This window comes from Brachycentrus maculatus, unplaced genomic scaffold, assembly GCF_059751285.1.
Source record: "Brachycentrus maculatus isolate JH-2025_06_01 unplaced genomic scaffold, ASM5975128v1 h1tg000604l, whole genome shotgun sequence".
Lineage (NCBI taxonomy): Eukaryota > Metazoa > Arthropoda > Insecta > Trichoptera > Brachycentridae > Brachycentrus > Brachycentrus maculatus.
The window spans coordinates 369,208-389,517 of record NW_028281343.1 but is presented as its reverse complement, the minus strand read 5'-3'; the positions used below and the strand labels follow the sequence as shown (position 1 = coordinate 389,517).

Below are 20,310 nucleotides of genomic sequence, written 5' to 3'. Positions count from 1 at the left end.
TAATATATATAATAAAACAGTAAAGGGCACTGGCAAGAGTGAAATAGATATTATAAACTAAACGTGAATATTTTGATTTCTACTATTATTATTTGACACGTATTTCGAAGCGTTTTGCTTAATTTTCAAACACCATATTAAACTTTTAATAACAAAGATTCTAAACATCGCGCAAAAGAATCCCGAAAGTTGGCAATGAGAAAATTTAAAGTGTGCCGTTTCGGTGAATTAGTAACTTCAATTGGCAAACTTGGTTCCGCGATCGCTCCAAGGGATGAAAGCAGCCTGGATTATTCACGTCACGTAGGACTGACCTCTCCCAACGTTGCACAAACTGTGTAATATGCTCGCCAGTCCCGAGTAACTACCCTCAGCCCCGCTAAAGTGACACATGAAACCACTACCTTCTGTTAGTAATTTAACAATTTCCCCAGACGTCGCGGTCCGCACTGTGCCGAGAGCTCGCTTAATGAAAAGCTGAACCTCGTTAAACGGACAACCCTAAATGCTTTTTTTTAATATATTTTTTTTAAATCCGTATTTTTAATTTATTCGAAATCTCAGCTATTTTATTCTTCTTCTCCGTCTTATTCTTCATTACTGAAGCTTGTGACCTTTGTGGAAGCATGACTCTTCTTCAGTAATCCCTTGACATCGCTGCACGTAGCGCTCCAACCACCGAGGTGCCTGCTGCTGCCTTAATTTGATCGTTTCGTCGTATGGGGATCTTCATTTCCTTCTCTTTCCTTCTAAGCTACCAATCACAACCAGTCGTTCCAGGCTATCCTCGTTGCCACGCGCAGTGTCCAAAGAACTGGAGAATCCGTCGGGTACAGACATTGGCCAGAGTCAAGACATCCAAGCGTAGTTCCTGGCGAATGAACTCGTTGGTGCGTCTAGCTGTCCACGAAATTCGGAGCCTTCAACACCATATTTCGAAAGCGTCATTTTTCTTCTTTCTGCTGCTTTTATGGTACATGTTTCTGCAGCATAGAGAAAAAGGAGCGGACCAAGCTCCCGACAAGCTTTATCTTGGCGTTGTTACTCATACCCCGGTCTTTCCAGATTTTGTATAGCTTAGACATGGCACTTTTATTTTATACCAAGTATACCCGGTTGGTTGTTTAATTATATACCAAGTTTACCCGGCTTTGCGTTGCTGTGAATTAGTTTGGTGAAATGGAAAAGAAAGAATGAAGACACATTTTTACTATATTTCGTTTAATACACTTACATTTAATGCATAAATATTATTCATATTAATTATAAAGTAGGTATATATTGAATAAATTTTGTTTCATATAATATAAATTACAATGTTAAGTATTGCATGTGTTGCTGTTAAGTCCAACAGATGGCGCTGTCGTTGAAATAAAAACTGATATTCTTTAGTCATGTTTTTTACATGTAACATAAAAATACACGCGCAATCGCATGCAACTTTGTTTAAAAATTTCAAACCAACCATTGAATAACTAAAAGATATTTAAGATTTTGAATAAACGAACGTTTTTTTAATGAATTTTATAAATAGTGGCGTGCGTTCCATGTATAACAGTGCCAAGGAAATGTGCATTTAACTATTTTTTTAAAAAAAAACCTTTTTGTCGGTTATCTTTCAGCGACAAAATACGCATTATTACAATTATTTAATATTATTTTCGTAATATTTTTTTATTTATATTTTAATAAAGAATTTAGTATAATAAACTGAATGTAACATAGTGGTAAAATAATATAATTGCTCAATTCTTATAATCTAAGAAAGTTTAACGTCCATTTAGTTTTACGGATGATCGAATCCTATTTTCTAAAGCTCTTGTTAAATTAAAGAAACTTGGCTAAAATCTAATCCATTAATTAGCTTGTACAAAAGTTCTTATTCAAGCACCTATTGTATTTCACCTCAGTCGTTCTTCAAGCCGTGTCTTCATTAATTTGTTAAGTGATCTGCGTGAAAAAGTTTATCTCCTTTCACGCTGTGTGTGATAATGCTGTGTAAGTGAGAAGGTCATATTTATGTTGCCTTGAAATTTGCAGACAGTTACAAATTTCTAACTACTTCGCAAAGTTACCAAAAGTACAAGATACCTTCGTTTGCACAAAAGATTAAAAGTCTGGTGAAATATGACTACAAGTAGACAATTTCTCAGATATTTTGATGTTTAAATAAGACGTGAAACTTAATCCGACACTAAGGACGAATTATATGTGCCTACAACCGTTTGTTGTACGAGTAACTTGGAGCGAAATTAGGGTATCATACTTTGCGTTCGTGTGACGCCCGCGCTGACAAATTCTCGTATCACTTCTGTACAAAATGCTGTAATAAATAAGTAATTATTTCATAAGCCATTAAGTACATTTTATGGGCGCTCTACCCCATACCTCCTTCCAGTCCCTATCTACCCACGACCGCTCGAACGGAGCTGGGTATAACCCAAGTCGAGAAAAGAATCACCGTAGTACGTACGTAATAATTATCCTGAAAGTTTAATTTTCCAATCCGTTAGGTTACAATTTTATTAGAGCATTGTTACGTTATCGACCCTTCGAGATTTCCTCTTTAGTACAATCCACTGAGAAGATGTCGATAAATGGGTTTGATTCATCTCGGTAGACGGGGCTTTATACGTAAAGGAACTTGTTGATCACGGACTTTAAGGCACAGATGTGACTCGACGATAGTTCGGGAAAGAGTTTTCAATTACACGAAACATTCGCCAGAGTTCGTACGGTATTCGTACTTCCCACACGGGTGTCGCCATTAGAATGTCTACTTATTTAACTCTCTCACACTCTCGCGCATTAATCCTAATTAACACATTCCCAAAATGAAATATCGTGACCCACACAAGAGAGAGAACACGCTTGTTGCTCCACTTTGTCAAAGGTTTTATTTATGATGTTTGACAAACGTTAATTTTGTTTGTGTTGAGGAAGCTAACTTTTAACATAAATACAGGCGCAAGAAAGATATTTTCGCAAGTGTGTTTCGTAGGTTATTTAACTCGGGAAAGGCAAATATTTGCTCCTAAATAGCGACAATCCCTAAATATCAAGCAAAGGTCTAACCTTTGACACGCGTCTCTGTAAAAACATACCGCCCCCCGACGCGACACTACCCGAGTTACTATTAGCAGGACCTTTCCATTCCGAGAGCCGACTGGCGGACATTTCACTCCGGAATTATACACCGGGGAACCGTCAATTACGCGTTTCACAATAGGAGACCCAATTTATTATCACTTTGAATGATTTAATATTACAAGATGTATATAAATCATCTTTGTCCCGAAACATTGTCCTCGACGGGCAAGAGAAAATAACAATTTTACGGAATTTATTACGCAACAATCTCCCGTACCTTCTGCAAATATTCTAAAGGTACGAGACAGTGAAAACTCTTCCTAATTTGAGAGAAACTTTCCAACGAAGATAACTGAAGATATTTAATATTCGTTTTCTTTGTGGCGGAAATCCTTCGCGCTGAATATCTTCAATTTATTATTGCTAAAAGCATCTGTTCTTTCTTGGAGATATGAGTGTAATAGAAAGAGAAGTAAGTTTGTTCCGTCATCACTTTAGACCGCCATCGAGGCCGAGGACGACTCGGCTCCGCATATGCTCTACATAAGGAGATCTTATGTGTCCATGAATAAGTTATTCGGTGTGAAGTGGAGCCTCTCGCCTACGGTTCCCGAAGTTTCCTTTCAATTCGCGGAGCGGATTTAAATATGAGAGGTCCCCGAATCGGCGCGGCGTGTAAACGCGCATTTAGAAACAAAAGCCGAAAGAGAAATAAACAGACGAGAAAAGATAAACATCGAATCCAGAAAGGGCGACAAATTATCTAATAAAGCCGAAGAAATAACAACTCCCACTTTGATATCCAAACTTTAAAAGATTGAGACGGATTTTTATTGACCCGTTAAGATTACGGGCGGGATTTGTGCAAAGGTGACAGCGTCGAGATGGCGTGGACCTGTACACGCTGTATTGCGCGAGTCGCGGGTCTTTATGGGCCCGGGCAGATAATAGCTCGAGATAAAAGAATGCTTCCTAAATTAGGAGCTATTGTATAAGCTCCGCCTCGGCGTAATGGGCTTATCGTAGGTCTCTTCGAGAAATTTATTACGTGAGTGATATCTTAGCAAACAGTATTAAATGTAAGGGCTGCCACCTTTCCGGTTTTGAGACATTATTTTCGGGTTTATGCGTCTCCGTGTTGGTTGTAAATTCCAGCTATAAACTGGAGGAGTAAAATAAATGTAAGCCCTATTTACAGTGATGCTTTATGTGTGCTGAGTAACACTTTGATATTCTGAGCCCATAAGAAAGGGGCTCGACAATACAAGCGATAAAATATTTTACAGTGAATGAAGAGTGATATACAGTTCCCATTTCAGATTACACTACGAGATGGCACTCGCTGAAGCGCACTTCGCGAACAATGAGACGTCTTCAATTAAACGTTCTTTCAACACGAAATTAGACCTGACAGGATTCTAATTCGAAGGAATTATGTAAAACTCTGTCTGGACACTCGCTGTAATCCATTTAATCTACCAATCTTCCCTAGTTTATCCAATCGTTTTGTAATTCTCAACTCACTTAATTAAATTGTGGCATTATTGTATTACATTGGACAACTTCGCAAGATAAATCGCTTATACGAATGATCATGTAAAATGATTTATGTATATTATTTTACCAACGGTTCCTATGATATTTAAGTAAAGGATTTTTCTTTGTATTTCAAATTATGTTGCCGGATAATGTATTCAATTAACGTTCATCTCTCGTTAACACCCAAAGATCAATTATCTATGTAAATAAAAATATTTTGTTTTGTTTTGTTTGTTGAAAATCTTAAATATCCCAAAATTTTTCACCAATGTCTTTGCATTCGAATACGTGAGTGTTTCATTATCATATGCCATGTAATTTAAAGTTAGTCTTTCTAGTCAGAAATTATCAGTTTTTTTTTACGTTATATTTCTTTTTGTTGTGATTTCTTGATAGCTTTTCAGTCCAAATTATAAATCAACATTTTTTTAAAGATGAAATACTAAAAAAAGTGCCAATTTAGAAACCAAATTATTGTTTTCATAATTTTATACTTAATTTGTAGATTTTCGTTTTTTTCACACAAAAATGATATTTATATATATATATATATATATATATATATATATATATATATATATATATATATATATATATATATATATATATATATATATATATATATATATATATATATATATATATATATATATATATATATATATATATATATATATATATATATATATATATATATATATATATATATATATATATATATATATATATATATATATATATATATATATATATATATATATATATATATATATATATATATATATATATATATATATATACGTTATATTTCTTTTTGTTGTGATTTCTTGATAGCTTTTCAGTCCAAATTATAAATCAACATTTTTTTAAAGATGAAATACTAAAAAAAGTGCCAATTTAGAAACCAAATTATTGTTTTCATAATTTTATACTTAATTTGTAGATTTTCGTTTTTTTCACACAAAAATGATATTTATATATATATATATATATATATATATATATATATATATATATATATATATATATATATATATATATATATATATATATATATATATATATATATATATATATATATATATATATATATATATATATATATATATATATATATATATATATATATATATATATATATATATATATATATATATATATATATATATATATATATATATATATATATATATATATATATATATATATATATATAACTTGGTATATATATATATATATATATATATATATATATATATATATATATATATATATATATATATATATATATATATATATATAGATATATGTAACTTGGTACATTTTTTATTTTATGTAGAATATTGCAGATTTTGGACCATTTTCATATTTGTTACAAAAAGTATCGTTCCCTCTCTCGACTTGACTGATGGATTCTCTCCTTCCAGCTGGGACGCGCGGGCCCCCACGAGCCCCTCGGGGGCGCACTGGGCGGCACCGCAGCTGGAGGGCCGGGCGCGCTGGGCGGCGCGCCCCTCGCGGCTCGTGCTGCGCTCGGCGCGCCCCAAGGACGGCGGCCTCTACCGCTGCCGGGCCGACTTCCGCACGGAGCCGTCCAAGTTCACGCACGTCAAGCTCGTCATAGTTGGTGAGGACGTAGTTTTGAAACATCGTTTTTTATGTTGGATTTTTTTTTATTTGGGTTAACAACAGCAACATATTACATATTATGTAAAACAAAACATTAAAAGATATATATTAAACAAGCCAATTATAGTTAACCACAGAAACATAAAGATTAGTACGACATATTTAGTATAGATCTAGCAAATGAACACGTATTTATGAGAGAAAATGTGTGTAAAAGGGTGTGTGTTTGTCTGTGTGTGTGTGTGTGTGTGTGTGTGTGTGTGTGTGTTTGTTTGTGTGTGTGATGTTGATTCTAATAGTAGGGATATACATACAATGCAGGGAAGCATAGTTTTTAAGATCCTGAGAGGACAATATGCTCACCATTCGACTTTTCAACACAGATTTTCCGCAATTGAAAATATCAACTTGGCTAAAACATGAGTTGTACTCACTTGCCATTCGAAACATAGGTGAACTCTGCACATAATTAGTTCAGAGGACAGGTACTCTGAATAAAGATTGTGACGTTTGACGGGTACGGTAGCCAGGTACATTATACGTTATTTCGGAAAGTCAATTTAAATTTAAATTGTAAGTTTTGTAAATACCGTTTTTTTCGATTGGCGTTAAGGGGATGCTGAGGGGTGGGAACCTTTGTCCATACATCCTCTTCTCCCGTCATTAATCTGCATAGAGTTTGTATTTCTTTGGAATATTTCGAAAAATTTCTTCTATGCAAAGCGAACATAGTCCTCCAGGACTATTAACACATAAACATTAAGGGTAAATGGTGAGTTTAGAAAAAAACTCTTAATTTATTCACTGCTCCGAAACGCCTAAAATTAATACCTTAAAACCTTATTTATACCAAGAAAGAGCCATATCGTAGTTGTACAAGAGAAAGTGATCAACTAACAAAACGTAAAATATTCAGGAGGGTCATTTAAGTTACTTTTGCTTCGCAAGAAAATAAACATCAATGCGGTTATGGTAGTCATTTTTAACAAGTCAATATATTATATTTCCAAGTTTAAAATCGCTTTGGGTTTTTTTCAGGCCAATATTAAACTAGTAATATATCAAATAGTCAATAATCACGTTTTTGTAAAAAAGACACTTGGTCACTTTCTCCTTTATGACTACGATATAGGTATTAAAACTGTACTTTTTTTATATTTGTGTGCATGTTCATACTCGTAAATATACAAATAAAAGAAAAACATCATATTGGAACTCATTCAAATATTTAAAAAAAAAAATAGCATCATTCGACCATTGAAAGATACATTTTATATGCTCGTTTTCCATTGATTATGAAGGTTATGCACAATTTTTTTACTAGCGTATTTATTTTTTTTAATTTATAATTTAAGCAATGGATGTTAAAAGTTTACAAAATTATTTTTAGACATAAAATACGTAATATTAAATTTCATTAACAAATGACGCTGAAGAAATTCTGGATTATTGTTTACGATTGTACATTTTCGTGACTGAAAAGTTTTATTTGAAAAGTTTTCCGTTCAGTGTCATTTTATCAACACGAAACCGTAGACTTAATCGATGTTCGAATTTACTTTGCTTCACAAACAGGACAGTATCAACCACTCATTGTTGTTACAATTTCAATATTATCATTAATTTCATTATGTATCAATTACAGGCTCGATGGAAATATTTAATCAAAACTTTCCTATCGATTAAATTATTTTGAGAATAATGTACACGCGACGAATGTTATGTAAACATCGCCGTAACTCGAAAACTTGTAACGAAATTTTCTTTTGTCAGAAATTCAAAACGAAAAGTTTGTACCGTAATCGTAATTCGAATCAATCGATTTTTTTTTTTATATATTTGAAATTTTTGTTAAAACTTTTTGATATGTTTTCCATTAAATCCTTGAAACTCGCAGTTGCCAAGGCAAGTGTTATCATTTTTTTTCAATGTTTTCGTTTTTGGTATTTTTTTACAATCACATACAAGCCTGCATCATACAGATACTAAACAGATACTTAACACTACTATGAAGGCTGTCATAAGTTTATTTAAAACGTTCATTCAATAAATTATTTAAAGTATAAGAGCCAAATTTGTTTTATGTTTTTATTTATTTGCCTTTATTAAAAACATTCAGGTGAAATTTGCAAGCCTCTAACATTTGTATTATATATATTTTTTTTTTAAATACAATGAAAGAGTAAGAACATTATAGCATTTTTTTAAAGTACAGTTAAATGTATAAAAGTGAAACGATGATAAACATGTACATATATGTCTAAGCATATTTATATATATATATATATATATATATATATATATATATATATATATATATATATATATATATATATATATATATATATATATATATATATATATATATATATATATATATATATATATATATATATATATATATTGTCTAAATGATCTCATCCACTAAGTGTTCATGGGAGAAAACATCCATAAATATTTTATTTTTTTAGTGAATATACTTTAATTTTTCAACATTCGTTTTACTTTAGGTATTTATTTTGTTCAATCGACTAAATATGAATTTGTTTAATCAAGTAAAAATCAAACGTTAGATATTAAGGTAAAGTAATAATTTCGACGTATGTATTTAATAAAAACAAGTCTCGCGACGCTTCCGTTAATATTATTGTATTACAATATTCAAATTCCGTAATAATATTTTCTGTTTAACATAGTATTACTGGAGTATAAATTGTTCAAGCGAAAAGCGTGAGAAAGGTTATCATCTGTAATATATTATTTATTGCGATCATTTCTAATATCACCAGCACATACGGGTTATGCTGTTTTTCAGAAAATCAATTTACAAACAACTTTACATTTCAATAATTCACTTTCCATGCTCTTCGCAAGAATCAAACAGATATCGTTATGAACAAATGTAAACCATATATTACTCCAATCTTTTATTACCTACATGAATACCATTTTAGTGTTATCATTTCTCCGAAACGAATATTCGAAATATTATTATTTTATCCCTACGGGTGTTAACGCGGCCTTGAATTCTGTTATATAACACTTGGACTTGATTACGGTGTAAACCGCATTGTAACGTAGACCAGATTGTAACATATACCAAATTTTAACTTATAAAAAATTGTTATACAGACTAGATTATAACATTTACCTGATTGTAACATAGACCAGATTGTAACATAGACCAGACTGTAACATAGATCAGATTGTAAGTTATACTAGATTGTGACATAGACCAGACTGTAACATAGACCAGATTGTAAGTTATACTAGATTGTGACATAGACCAGACTGAAACATAGACCAGATTGTAACATAGACCAGACTATAAGATGGACTAAATTGGAAGCTATACCAGATTGTGACATAGGCCTGACAATAACATGGTATAAATTGCAACGTCTGTCACATGTACTGAAATAACAAAAGATCAATGAGAAATCTCAACGACTGTACAAAGTATTGTTTATTTATTTGATATTAACTTTGTGTCAGGCCACTTTCGAGCTTATTAATGTATACTACTAGTTTCTATACTACAACTATTCCACTGCTAGAACTACTACTTGCCCTTATCCTTACCTTATGGTGCATAGGGTACTGCATCAAGCTACTACATTATTAATTTGGTCTTATATTATATTTTAGCAAAGTGATCTGTCATCCGCTTTAGGTAATACATGTTAAAGTAAAAAAACACTTTATTTAGTTTTGGTTCCCCTGGGAATCGAACCCGGGAGTTCAAAATAGAAGCCAAATGAAATAAATAACAAATGAACTAGAAACAGTTTGAATTTTCACCTGTTGATGAGAACATCTGTAGTTCCCGAAACTAGTCGTCTTTACATGAATAAACTCAAAAATGTTTTTATAAAACATTCAATTTTGTATTTCAATTTTTAAAAAAGGTTATTCTGTTTAAAAAATAAATTACAATTCAATTTATTACGACGCAAATCGGTATTCCTATAAATCCTGAGAAAGTTTGGTCCGCAGATGCTCAAAAGTAATACATTTAGCATAATCCCCGTTGTGTCGCGTCCCTAAACATCAATAATTGTTTACTTTGGAGCTGTGCGACAGATTTATTTTGGGAAAATGTATATTTTATGCTTAAAAGAAACATTTTTGGTTTGGTACAGAGCCGCCGGCAACTCCGAGGATATTCGACCAGGAAGGCAGAGAGATCCTTGGCAAGGCGGGGCCGTATCGCGAGGGAGATATGCCAGTGTTCTTCTGTGTCGTAACTGGGGGTATGTTCAACCTATCACAATATTTATCTTTAGATTTGTCGTTTAATTTGTAGAACTCCATTTTAATTTATTTATTAAATATTCAAATCAAACACTGATTTTTAAAGCCAAGTAAATTATATTGTATCGTATTATGTAGACATAGAATTTATTTCACCATTCGAACATATCGCTCACTCCTTTCAACAACGTCAAATATCAAAAGTCGAATTTTCAGTTGTGCATGTTTTTAGAATGCCCAGAAAATGTACTATATCCCAGAAAAAGCGGCATATTTTTAACTTAATAATTACCCGCTGCAGGGCAGAAAGTGCTGTTTTTGCGTTTTTAAGAAAAGGTATTGTTTAAATATTTTTTTGATTTGCTAAATATTTTTCAAATGGAGAAAAAACCTTTAAGTTTTACCTTAAAAGATGTATTGCACAGTAAAAAGTTCAATAAGTGGCTTGATATATTTTTTAATATACATTTTATCATATTCTTAAACTTTAAAAACGATCTCCTGAAAAATCAAGTTTTTTGAAATATGACGTTGTTGAAACGAGTGAGCGATATATCATAAATCCTTTTGCCCCACCATATTCGTCTGAGGGATAGCATTTTGACTGCATTCGGTCTACTTTCATCCTTCTTTTGCCAATTCCATGCTTCACTCTTATACATTAGGTTTGGTACCAGGACTCCATTATGTTCTTGTACTACTTGTTCCCTGTATTAAATATAGCCCAGATAAAAATATTGAAAATCTTGAATGCTGAGAACAGAAAATTATAATTAGAGATCCCCTAATTAGAGATAGTACAGATTTCTTAACAAGTATTTGGACACACTGAAAATGTTGTAAATAAATTGACTGCTTAAATTATAATCTAAAATAAATTAAAAATTATGTTTTTAAGCGCTTCTCAAGTATTTGAATATAATCCTGGATTCGGACCGCACATACAAATGGAAAGAGTCCGATTAATAAAATCTTTTCTCATCCCACCATAGATGGCTTTTGTGAACTCGCGCATACTATGTAACGAGTTTGATCAATATATCTAGAAGTTTTTTAAAAAAATGTGTAGTGTGGTCGTCAATCGTGGGTAGAATTGGTGAATGCTACACGTATGTAAAGTGGTCACTTAACCAAGCCTATGACGGTCGTAAGCCCTGTAAATACCCTGACTTCTATATTCTTCTTCATCTTTTTGAACTAGAACGATCATGTAAACAGAATGTCAGATGACAGACTTCCACGTTTCGCCCTCCAAGGAATTCCTGAAGGACGCAGACCCCCAGGCAGACTTCCAAAAAGGTGGGAAGACAGCTGGGGGTCAACATCCCAAGAGCTACAATGCAAAAACAGATCCGTAGGATCTAGAAAAAGAAGAAGAAAAAATAATGTAGACAATGATATTATTTTTGACATCTCATCAAAGATGAAGAAGAATGTGGAAGTCTGGGTATTTAAGGGGGTTACGACCATCATAGGCTGGTTTAAGTGATCACTTTACACACGTCTAACATTCACCAATTCGACCCATTATTGACAACCACACTACTCAAATTCTCGGAAGTTGTATATATATGAACCAATTTAGAAACCTTGTTCTTGAATCACTAAAACTTCACTAGAGACATCTATTGGTGAGATGTAAAGAAGCTTTTTACTAAGAAGAAACTCTTATATTAGCATGTGAGGTCCAAATCCTGGATTTCAATCACATACTTGAGAAACGCCAGAAATCACCATTTTCATTTTAATTATTTAAGTTTATTATTTAAGCTTATAATTTGATGAGATGTCAAAAAATAATATGAAAATAACTCCTGTATTTGGAGATAATTCAGATTTTGTGAACACGTATTTGGACACACTAAAAATGTTGTGGAAAATGATAAATTTTAATGATACATTTATTTTTACCGTTTTTCGTTTGTTGTTATTAAATCATTTTCACCGAGCTCCACTGTGCGCCGTTTAGGATTTCCCTAAATATAAATGACACGTTTGCTGAAAGCAAACAGCGCGGATGGTTGATTAAGCGAAATATTTCACTCCAAAAGAAAGGGGTTATTATCCGCCACAAAACAGAACCACTGTGAAACATCACTAAGTAATGAAGCAATGTTTGCTTTTTATTGTTCGGTACATGAATCAATTTGGAGGGAATCCGATCTCTGGGAGGTATTTTTGTGTATGTTCTCTGGATTCGCAAAAACAATAAAAGCAGTTAGCGCCTGTGATGTTTTTATCTTGCCGTTTTTGTTTGCTAACGATGATCCTTTTCTACTCTGTTTCTCTCACATTTCGGGTTAATAACGTTCTCCTCCTTCCTTTCGTCCTTCCCTTTGCTACGCCCACGACTTCCCGCCTGCGGAGCATTCAGCCACGAACCATTACAAATTCAATCGGATAAAGAAAAACATTAGCGACCGTAATTTATTTCAAATTTATATTTGATCTCGAACTTGTAACGCGATACTAATATTATGATTTCGACCAAATTTGTAAATCTAGTGCCAGTATAATTGATTTTGTATTTTAGCTCATTCTGTTATTTTCCGATAATATGAGTCTCGCGATTTCCACATGTTTCGCGTAGTTAGCACTGTGTTATATAAATTTAATCCGAGTCGTATTTTCAAGACTATTTTTCAATGTATAGTGGAACCTCTCATGACGAGCACCTCTCATAATGCATAATTCGCATAACGAGTTATTCTCATAACGAGCAATTCGCATAACGAGTAATTCATATAACGAGTAATTCGCATAACGAATAATTCGCATGACGAGCAATTCGCATAATGAGTAGTTGCACAACGAGAAATTCGCATAACGAGTAATTCGGATAACGAGTAATTCGCATAACGAGTAATTCGCATAACGATTAATTCGATTGTCTAGTATTTTGCATAACGAGTAATTCGAATAACGAGTAATTCGCATATCGAGCAAAAAAAGTGAAAAAGTTGCTCTCTAAATAAGCGATATTTCGCATAACGAATTACAGAGAAAGGGCAAGTCCCTTTTTCACGACATTCACTTGTGAGCCGGGACTCAAGGTAGATAAGAACGATATTGAAGAGTTTGTGAATGAGCTCAGTCAAGAGCTGATCACCGAAGAGCTTATGGAGTTGGATCGTGTTTCACAGCAAGAAATTACGGGGGAGAGCTTGTTAATGAAGGAAGAGGAAGTAACAGAGCAACAATCTTCTAGCACAATAAAAGAAATGCTGAAAGCATGGGAAAATGTTGCATCGTACATTAAAAAGCATCACCCTAATAAGGGGTGGCTATTCGTGCTACAAAATCATTCAATGATAATGTTTTGACACATTTTCGGTGCGGTGGGAAGCGGTGGGAATAATACTTAGACAGACATATTTTGTTTTAAAATATTAAGTTTTACAAAAAAGTAATGGGAAAAGAAAGGAAAAAATGAAATATCAAATATAATTGATATTTTCAATTGATGAAAACAAATAAGGCAAAGTTAGTTGGATCAGGTAAGGGGTTAAAGATGAGAGATAGAGAAATCAAGAAAAAACCATATGATGGACGGTTAGTGTTCCGAAGACAAATTGTTGTTTCAGGCATTTTTTGAAAGCAAATTTATTATTCCACTCATGTTAGTACGGTGATAGGAAATAATATAAAAATCAAATTATGAAAAATTAAAAAGATCCCTTATTCCTAACCCATTTCTTAGCAAAATAAGCATTATTTTTACCGTGCATTATTTAAATTATTTATTATGTTAATGTTAGCATACTTTTAAATTTGCTAGTGATCAGATAAATAAGAACCACTTTTTTTAGTTTTTGTTTTTCTTCTTACGCATTTGGCGTACTGCGTGATGTTTTCTTGAACACGTATTCCTGGTATAATCATTCTCTGTATATACATTGAAAAATGGTCTTTTAAGCACGACTCAGAATATATTGATATAAGTCTCGACGTGCTAACTACGCGAAACATATGTCGAAATCGCAAGGCTCATATTATCGAAAAAAAATAGAAGGAGCTAAAATACGAAATCGATTATGCTAAATTTAGCACTAGATTTACCAATTTAATCTTATAATTTTATTAAAATATTAGTGTCACATTACAAGTTCGAGACCAAAATAAAAATTGAAATAAATGACTTATAATCCTTCTCTGTATATACAGTGAAACCTCTCATAACGAGCGTAATTCGTTCCAGAATCTTACTCGTTAATCGAAACATTTTCTCCCATATAAATCAATGTAAAATAAGATATTTTAGTTATTGTTTCGGCATTAACTTTGTGGTAAGACATGTTGCAATGATTAAAGAAAACACTTGTTTTATACCACTTGAGTTTTATTAAAGACTACATATTTCAGAAGTTAAACTTCCATCATTCAGGTCTGTATAATATCTCACAGTAGTTTTTTATCGTTTTTTCTTATATACAAGCACTATCTGCCCTCTAATTTCAAACAGCTGTATAAGATTCAAACTTTGACCAGTATTGCTGGTCTATTTTTTATTGGTTGGATATTGCTTCTTAGCAAAAAGCCCTCTATACATGTTTTCTGTACAAAAGCTATAATTCATAGAATTTAATAAAAATATTATAAGATACATTTATGTCGACATATGCTTAAACAGCAGTTACAATATTTTTAGTGTGTCCGAATACTTGTTCACAAATCTAGATTATCTCCAATTATATTTTTTTTAATTATTTTTTGGACATCTCAACATAGATGAAGAAGAATATGGAAATGATCACTCAAACCAGCCTATGACGGTCGAAACCCCCGTAAAAACCCTGACTTCCATATTCTTTTTCATTTATGTTGAAATGTCAAAAAATATATAAACAGCAGTTAATCGATATTTGATTGTAATTTCGTATGTAACGTATTCATGTAATAATGCTTTAATAATAATAAAATATGTCCATGGCACACATTCTCTTAATTTTATACTAAGTAATTGTAGCCGTATGAAATGAATAAATAACATGCTGATTCACATTGCCTACTACGTTTCTTTCATGTGGAAAAACGATCTAAAAAAATGTCATCAAAACCCAATTTCGTAATAATTTAATGACGGAATAAATGAGATGTTAACGATTTGGGTCGGTGTTTTTTTGTCATAATTTCATATGGGAACGAAGGGGTTGTATTTTCTGACAAATCACAAAATCACATTGAAAAAACAAGCTTCCATTACTATTACGTAATGGAAGCTTGTTTATACTCTAAGAAGCATATCAGGCAAGAGTCTTCGAGATAGAATAAGAAACGCCAGGATCAGGGAAAAATGCGAGATCGAAGATGTCGTTAGGTGGGAAAGTCGTGTTAGACATTAGTTAACCCCATGGTAGACGACTCCCGGGCAGACCACCAAAAAGATGTGTTGATAGCTGAGAATCGACATCGCAGGAGGCTAATCCCTCTTAAAAACAGGCCACAAGGCCTACAACAAGATGAAGAAGAAGAAGCTTGTTATATATATATATATATATATATATATATATATATATATATATATATATATATATATATATATATATATATATATATATATATATATATATATATATATATATATATATATATATATATATATATATATATATATATATATATATATATATATATATATATATATATATATATATATATATATATATATATACATATATATATATATATATATATATATATATATATATATATATATATATATATATATATATATATATATATATATATATATATATATACATATATATAAATATATATATGTGTTACTACGCATTACTCTTTGTAGCTGAAACATAATCTTTCATCAGCAAAATTTGGCAGATAAAAACGTGTTAATCTTTTGTTATAAAACTTTTTTTATGATTTTCCTCGAAAAATAGCGACCCTTCTGAACGTTTTAAAGAAAACAATCTATTACCTTCACGAACAGGATGAGGAATTTCTGCTGAGATCAGAGAAAGGTTTAATGATTAATAAAACCTTGCTTAGGATTATCCACGAGGTATCAAAGAATATTCTTTGCTGGGAGGGAAAAAATAAACAGAGATCTGTGGGATTTCTTTGGTTCTTTCTTTTAACACTCATTAGATACGAAATATCCGACTCGTCGAGGGGTGAGGGTGGAGGTTTTGCGAGTATATACTTTTCATTATATTTTAATGTGGGTCTAAACCCCAAAATTGCTTGTTTACTTATTTATTTTGAGAAAATGTTTTAAAACCAAAAAACTTCATTTTAAAAATTTTAAAAAAGGGATAAATAATTTATAAATATGCTAGTATCTTAACATAGATAATGAAGAATATGGGATATTATTTTTGACATCTCATCAAAGATGAAGATGAATAGGGAAGTCTGGGTTTCTACCAAATCTCTAAAGTTAATGGCGTTTATGTGCTATATACTCATATAATAAGGAAAAGGATAAATATTATTTAAATATAGTATTTTTTGACATCTCACCAAAGATGAAGAAGAATATGGGAGTCTGGGTATTTACGGGGCTGACGACCGTCATATTTACACGCGTGTAACATTTATTTATTTATTTGAACTTTTTGTACAATATGTATGTACATTAGCGGGCTTATTGCTATAAAGCAATATCTTCCAACATTCACCAATTCTACCCATTATTGACAACCACACTACTCAAATTCTTGGAAGTTCTATATATATGAACCAATTTCGAAACATTGTTCTTGAATCACAACTTCACCAGAGACATCTATTGGTGAGGTGAAAAGAAGATTATTATTGAGCAGAACTCTTTTATTAGTATGTGAGGTCCGAATCCTGGATTATAATCACACGCATGAGAAACGCCAGAAAATATCATTTTCATTTTTATTATTTAAGCTTATAATTTGATGATTATTGTGAACAAGTATTTGGACATACTCAAGATGTTGTAAAGAATATTCCAAATGGGAGTCTTTGAATTTACAGCGCTTACGGCCTTTCATAAGTTTGCTTTAATGATCACTTTAGTCACGTGTAACATTTACATGATTTACATATGATTTACAACCCCACTACAAATTTTGAAAGCTATATTTATGTTTCAATTAACAACTTCTTTAATATGCTATTCTTGTCACGAGTGAGTTGAGTAAGTTTTTAATTAGCAAAAACCTTTATAAAATGTGCGTGACATTAACATTTTACATTTACTCGAATTATTTTGAATACTTTGGAACGGCTGAAAACCTAAACGTCATATATTAAATATTCTTCTTCATTTATTTTGAGATATCAATAAAAATCTAAAATATTCAATACTTTCTTCTCAGTTTAAAAACGCTTTTCAAAGAATGTATGGGTGAATCTAGATTTGGAAATTTACACACAAAATCCATTTCTGTCATGAAATTATATAAAATCATACGTAAAACCCTTACCAATACTTACATGTAATTATTATTATTATGATACACTACTTAAATTCACTCAAATCGAAATAATGTTTTCATTAATTGATTCGGCAGTTACTTTGTGGTAAAATCTATCCATTTTTAATTAATGTATTACTTAGTAAATACCACTTTTTTTGTATTACTTAATAAAAGTGGTATTTACTAAGTAATATATCAATTAAAATAATTTTGTCAGATTTTTTTTATAAAATCATGGTGTTCTACCCCTGCCTTGTTGTGCATATAACACAGTATTTTGTCTAGCCACCCTACAGTCTGATGATATCGGTAACGACAAAACACAGTCACTGATTAGATAAAATATATGTGGATAAAAACCGATATACCGGAGTACCTATTTCTGTTAAGTGTGAATTGGGTCATCATCCAATAACGCCTGCAATTGCTCATCTCCACACTGTTGTGGTCTACTAGAACTCGCACTATCTTTCACATTGAAATCACCACCAAAACCATGTCTCACATGTTCTAATCGATAGAGTGTACTCACCATATATTTGTACTAGCAAACGATGACTTTCCACTGCTTTTTTTCTTTTGATGAAATAAAAAAAAGTAATGCGTGTCGCAAATGTTCTTTTTCAGGCACAAACGCCGACATAATCACTGAACGATACAACTCAGACGCTATTGTTCATTGGACTCAACTTGTGTGTGTTTGTAGGTTAATTTCAGACAAACAAACTGACGCTGTATCAAATTCATACACCATCGTAGTGTTCGGTAACGCCATCTCTTAGTGAAACTGGAAAAGACTTGCATACACCTAGGGTGGAAGTTATTTTATTATATAAAGTGGATTTATATAACTACGAAATGACTAATTGAAGTGAATAGTTAGTGTGGTTTTACATCGTTTGTATAATATTTATGACTTCTTCTTCATGAGCCATTTGTCGTCCACTGCTGGATATAGGCCTCTTCCATATCTTTCCATTATCTTCGGTCAGTTACTGCTTACAGCCAGTTTCTACCCCCCCACAGCGACTATGTCGTCGGACCATCTCTTTGGGGGTCTTTTGCCTCTTTTGTTCTTCCAAGGTCTCATCTTTAAAAAATTGGGCTCCATCTTGTGGGGTCCTGTCTTGCAATATATCCTACCCATTTCCTTCTCCAATAACTTTAAGAAACGTCTGAGACATTACTTTTTATCATTAGAATCCTAACTCTCCATAAAACCTCCTCCTTTAGTTTTTCCCTCTACCTCCTTCCCTAAACATCCTTTTTGCTTTGCCCTCCTTATTATCATATTTTGTAATTTAAGTTTTTTTAAATTTTCAAGTACTATCTACCCTCTGATTGCAAACAGTTATATATGGTATCAAACGTTTTGACCAATATCACTAGTCTGTTTTTGGTTCGATGGAAGATATTGCTTTTTAGCAATGAGCCCGCCAATGTACTTATTCCTTTTCTGTACATGAAGTTAAAATAAATAAATATTTGTCTGCCTCCGTAGTGTGATGGCTACCGTTCTGGAGGTCCCGGTTTCGATTCCCAGGGGGGTCAAATAAACATAAGTGATTTTTTCACTGTAATATTTATTCAATATTACCCTGGATTGGTACCTGAAGCGGAGGGCTGATCATTTTTCCTTCATGTGTAAACGATCAAGATAACACTGCGTTTATATGACGCAGTGCCCTATGCACCATTGGGGTGCGGATAAGGGTTTTATTATTATTATTATGTAATTAAATATTCCAGGCAATCCACCACCCACGATACGGTGGTTCCGCGACGACGAGCTAGTTCCTCCTCACGGGTTCGCTGCGCTGGACGGAGCCGACGAGCACAAGCCGCGACGGAGGGCCATCTCTCCCCTCCGGCCCATCGGGCTGCCCGTCCGACTGGCCGCTCTCCGCAGATCCGACGCGCTCCGCAAGTTCTCCTGCAGAGCCAACAACTCGCACCTGCTGCCGACGGTTACGGCGACTGTCGTCATCGATATGCAACGTGAGTACAGGCCTTTATATTTCAGTATATTAATCAACCCATTCGATACAGAATTCCTGAATTGACTTTGAACTCAAGCATCTACTAATACCTTAAGGTGGAGACTGACCGAAGCATTTCGTCGTAACGTAACACGTTACGATGCGAGCATTCAGGCAGTCAGTACAGCGAGCCGAGCGCTCCATCCATAGTTTCGGATGCTCGCTGATGCTCGCCTCGAGCGATGTTACGACGTTATGTTACGACGAAATGCTCCGGTCAGTCTCCACCTTTACAGTACCTAGACTGGAGCGATTCTAGAAACTTGGTGGTAGTTTTTCAAATTTGTATTTGGTTTATTTCCACTAACGAGTTATTCTTCATATTTTTTTGACATCTCAACATT

At 32.9% G+C, this 20,310-nt stretch overlaps 1 protein-coding gene across 1 annotated transcript in view; it reads left to right on the top strand.

The window, feature by feature from the left end:
* LOC148301118 (hemicentin-1-like) overlaps positions 1-20,310 on the top strand; it is a 303,741-nt gene that overhangs the window by 243,642 nt on the left and 39,789 nt on the right. Inside the window, exons 4-6 of the mRNA XM_088273790.1 lie at positions 6,057-6,256; positions 10,401-10,511; positions 19,677-19,925. Of these exons, the coding sequence (XP_088129916.1) occupies positions 6,057-6,256; positions 10,401-10,511; positions 19,677-19,925 (560 nt within the window). The remainder of the gene's footprint in view (positions 1-6,056; positions 6,257-10,400; positions 10,512-19,676; positions 19,926-20,310) is intronic.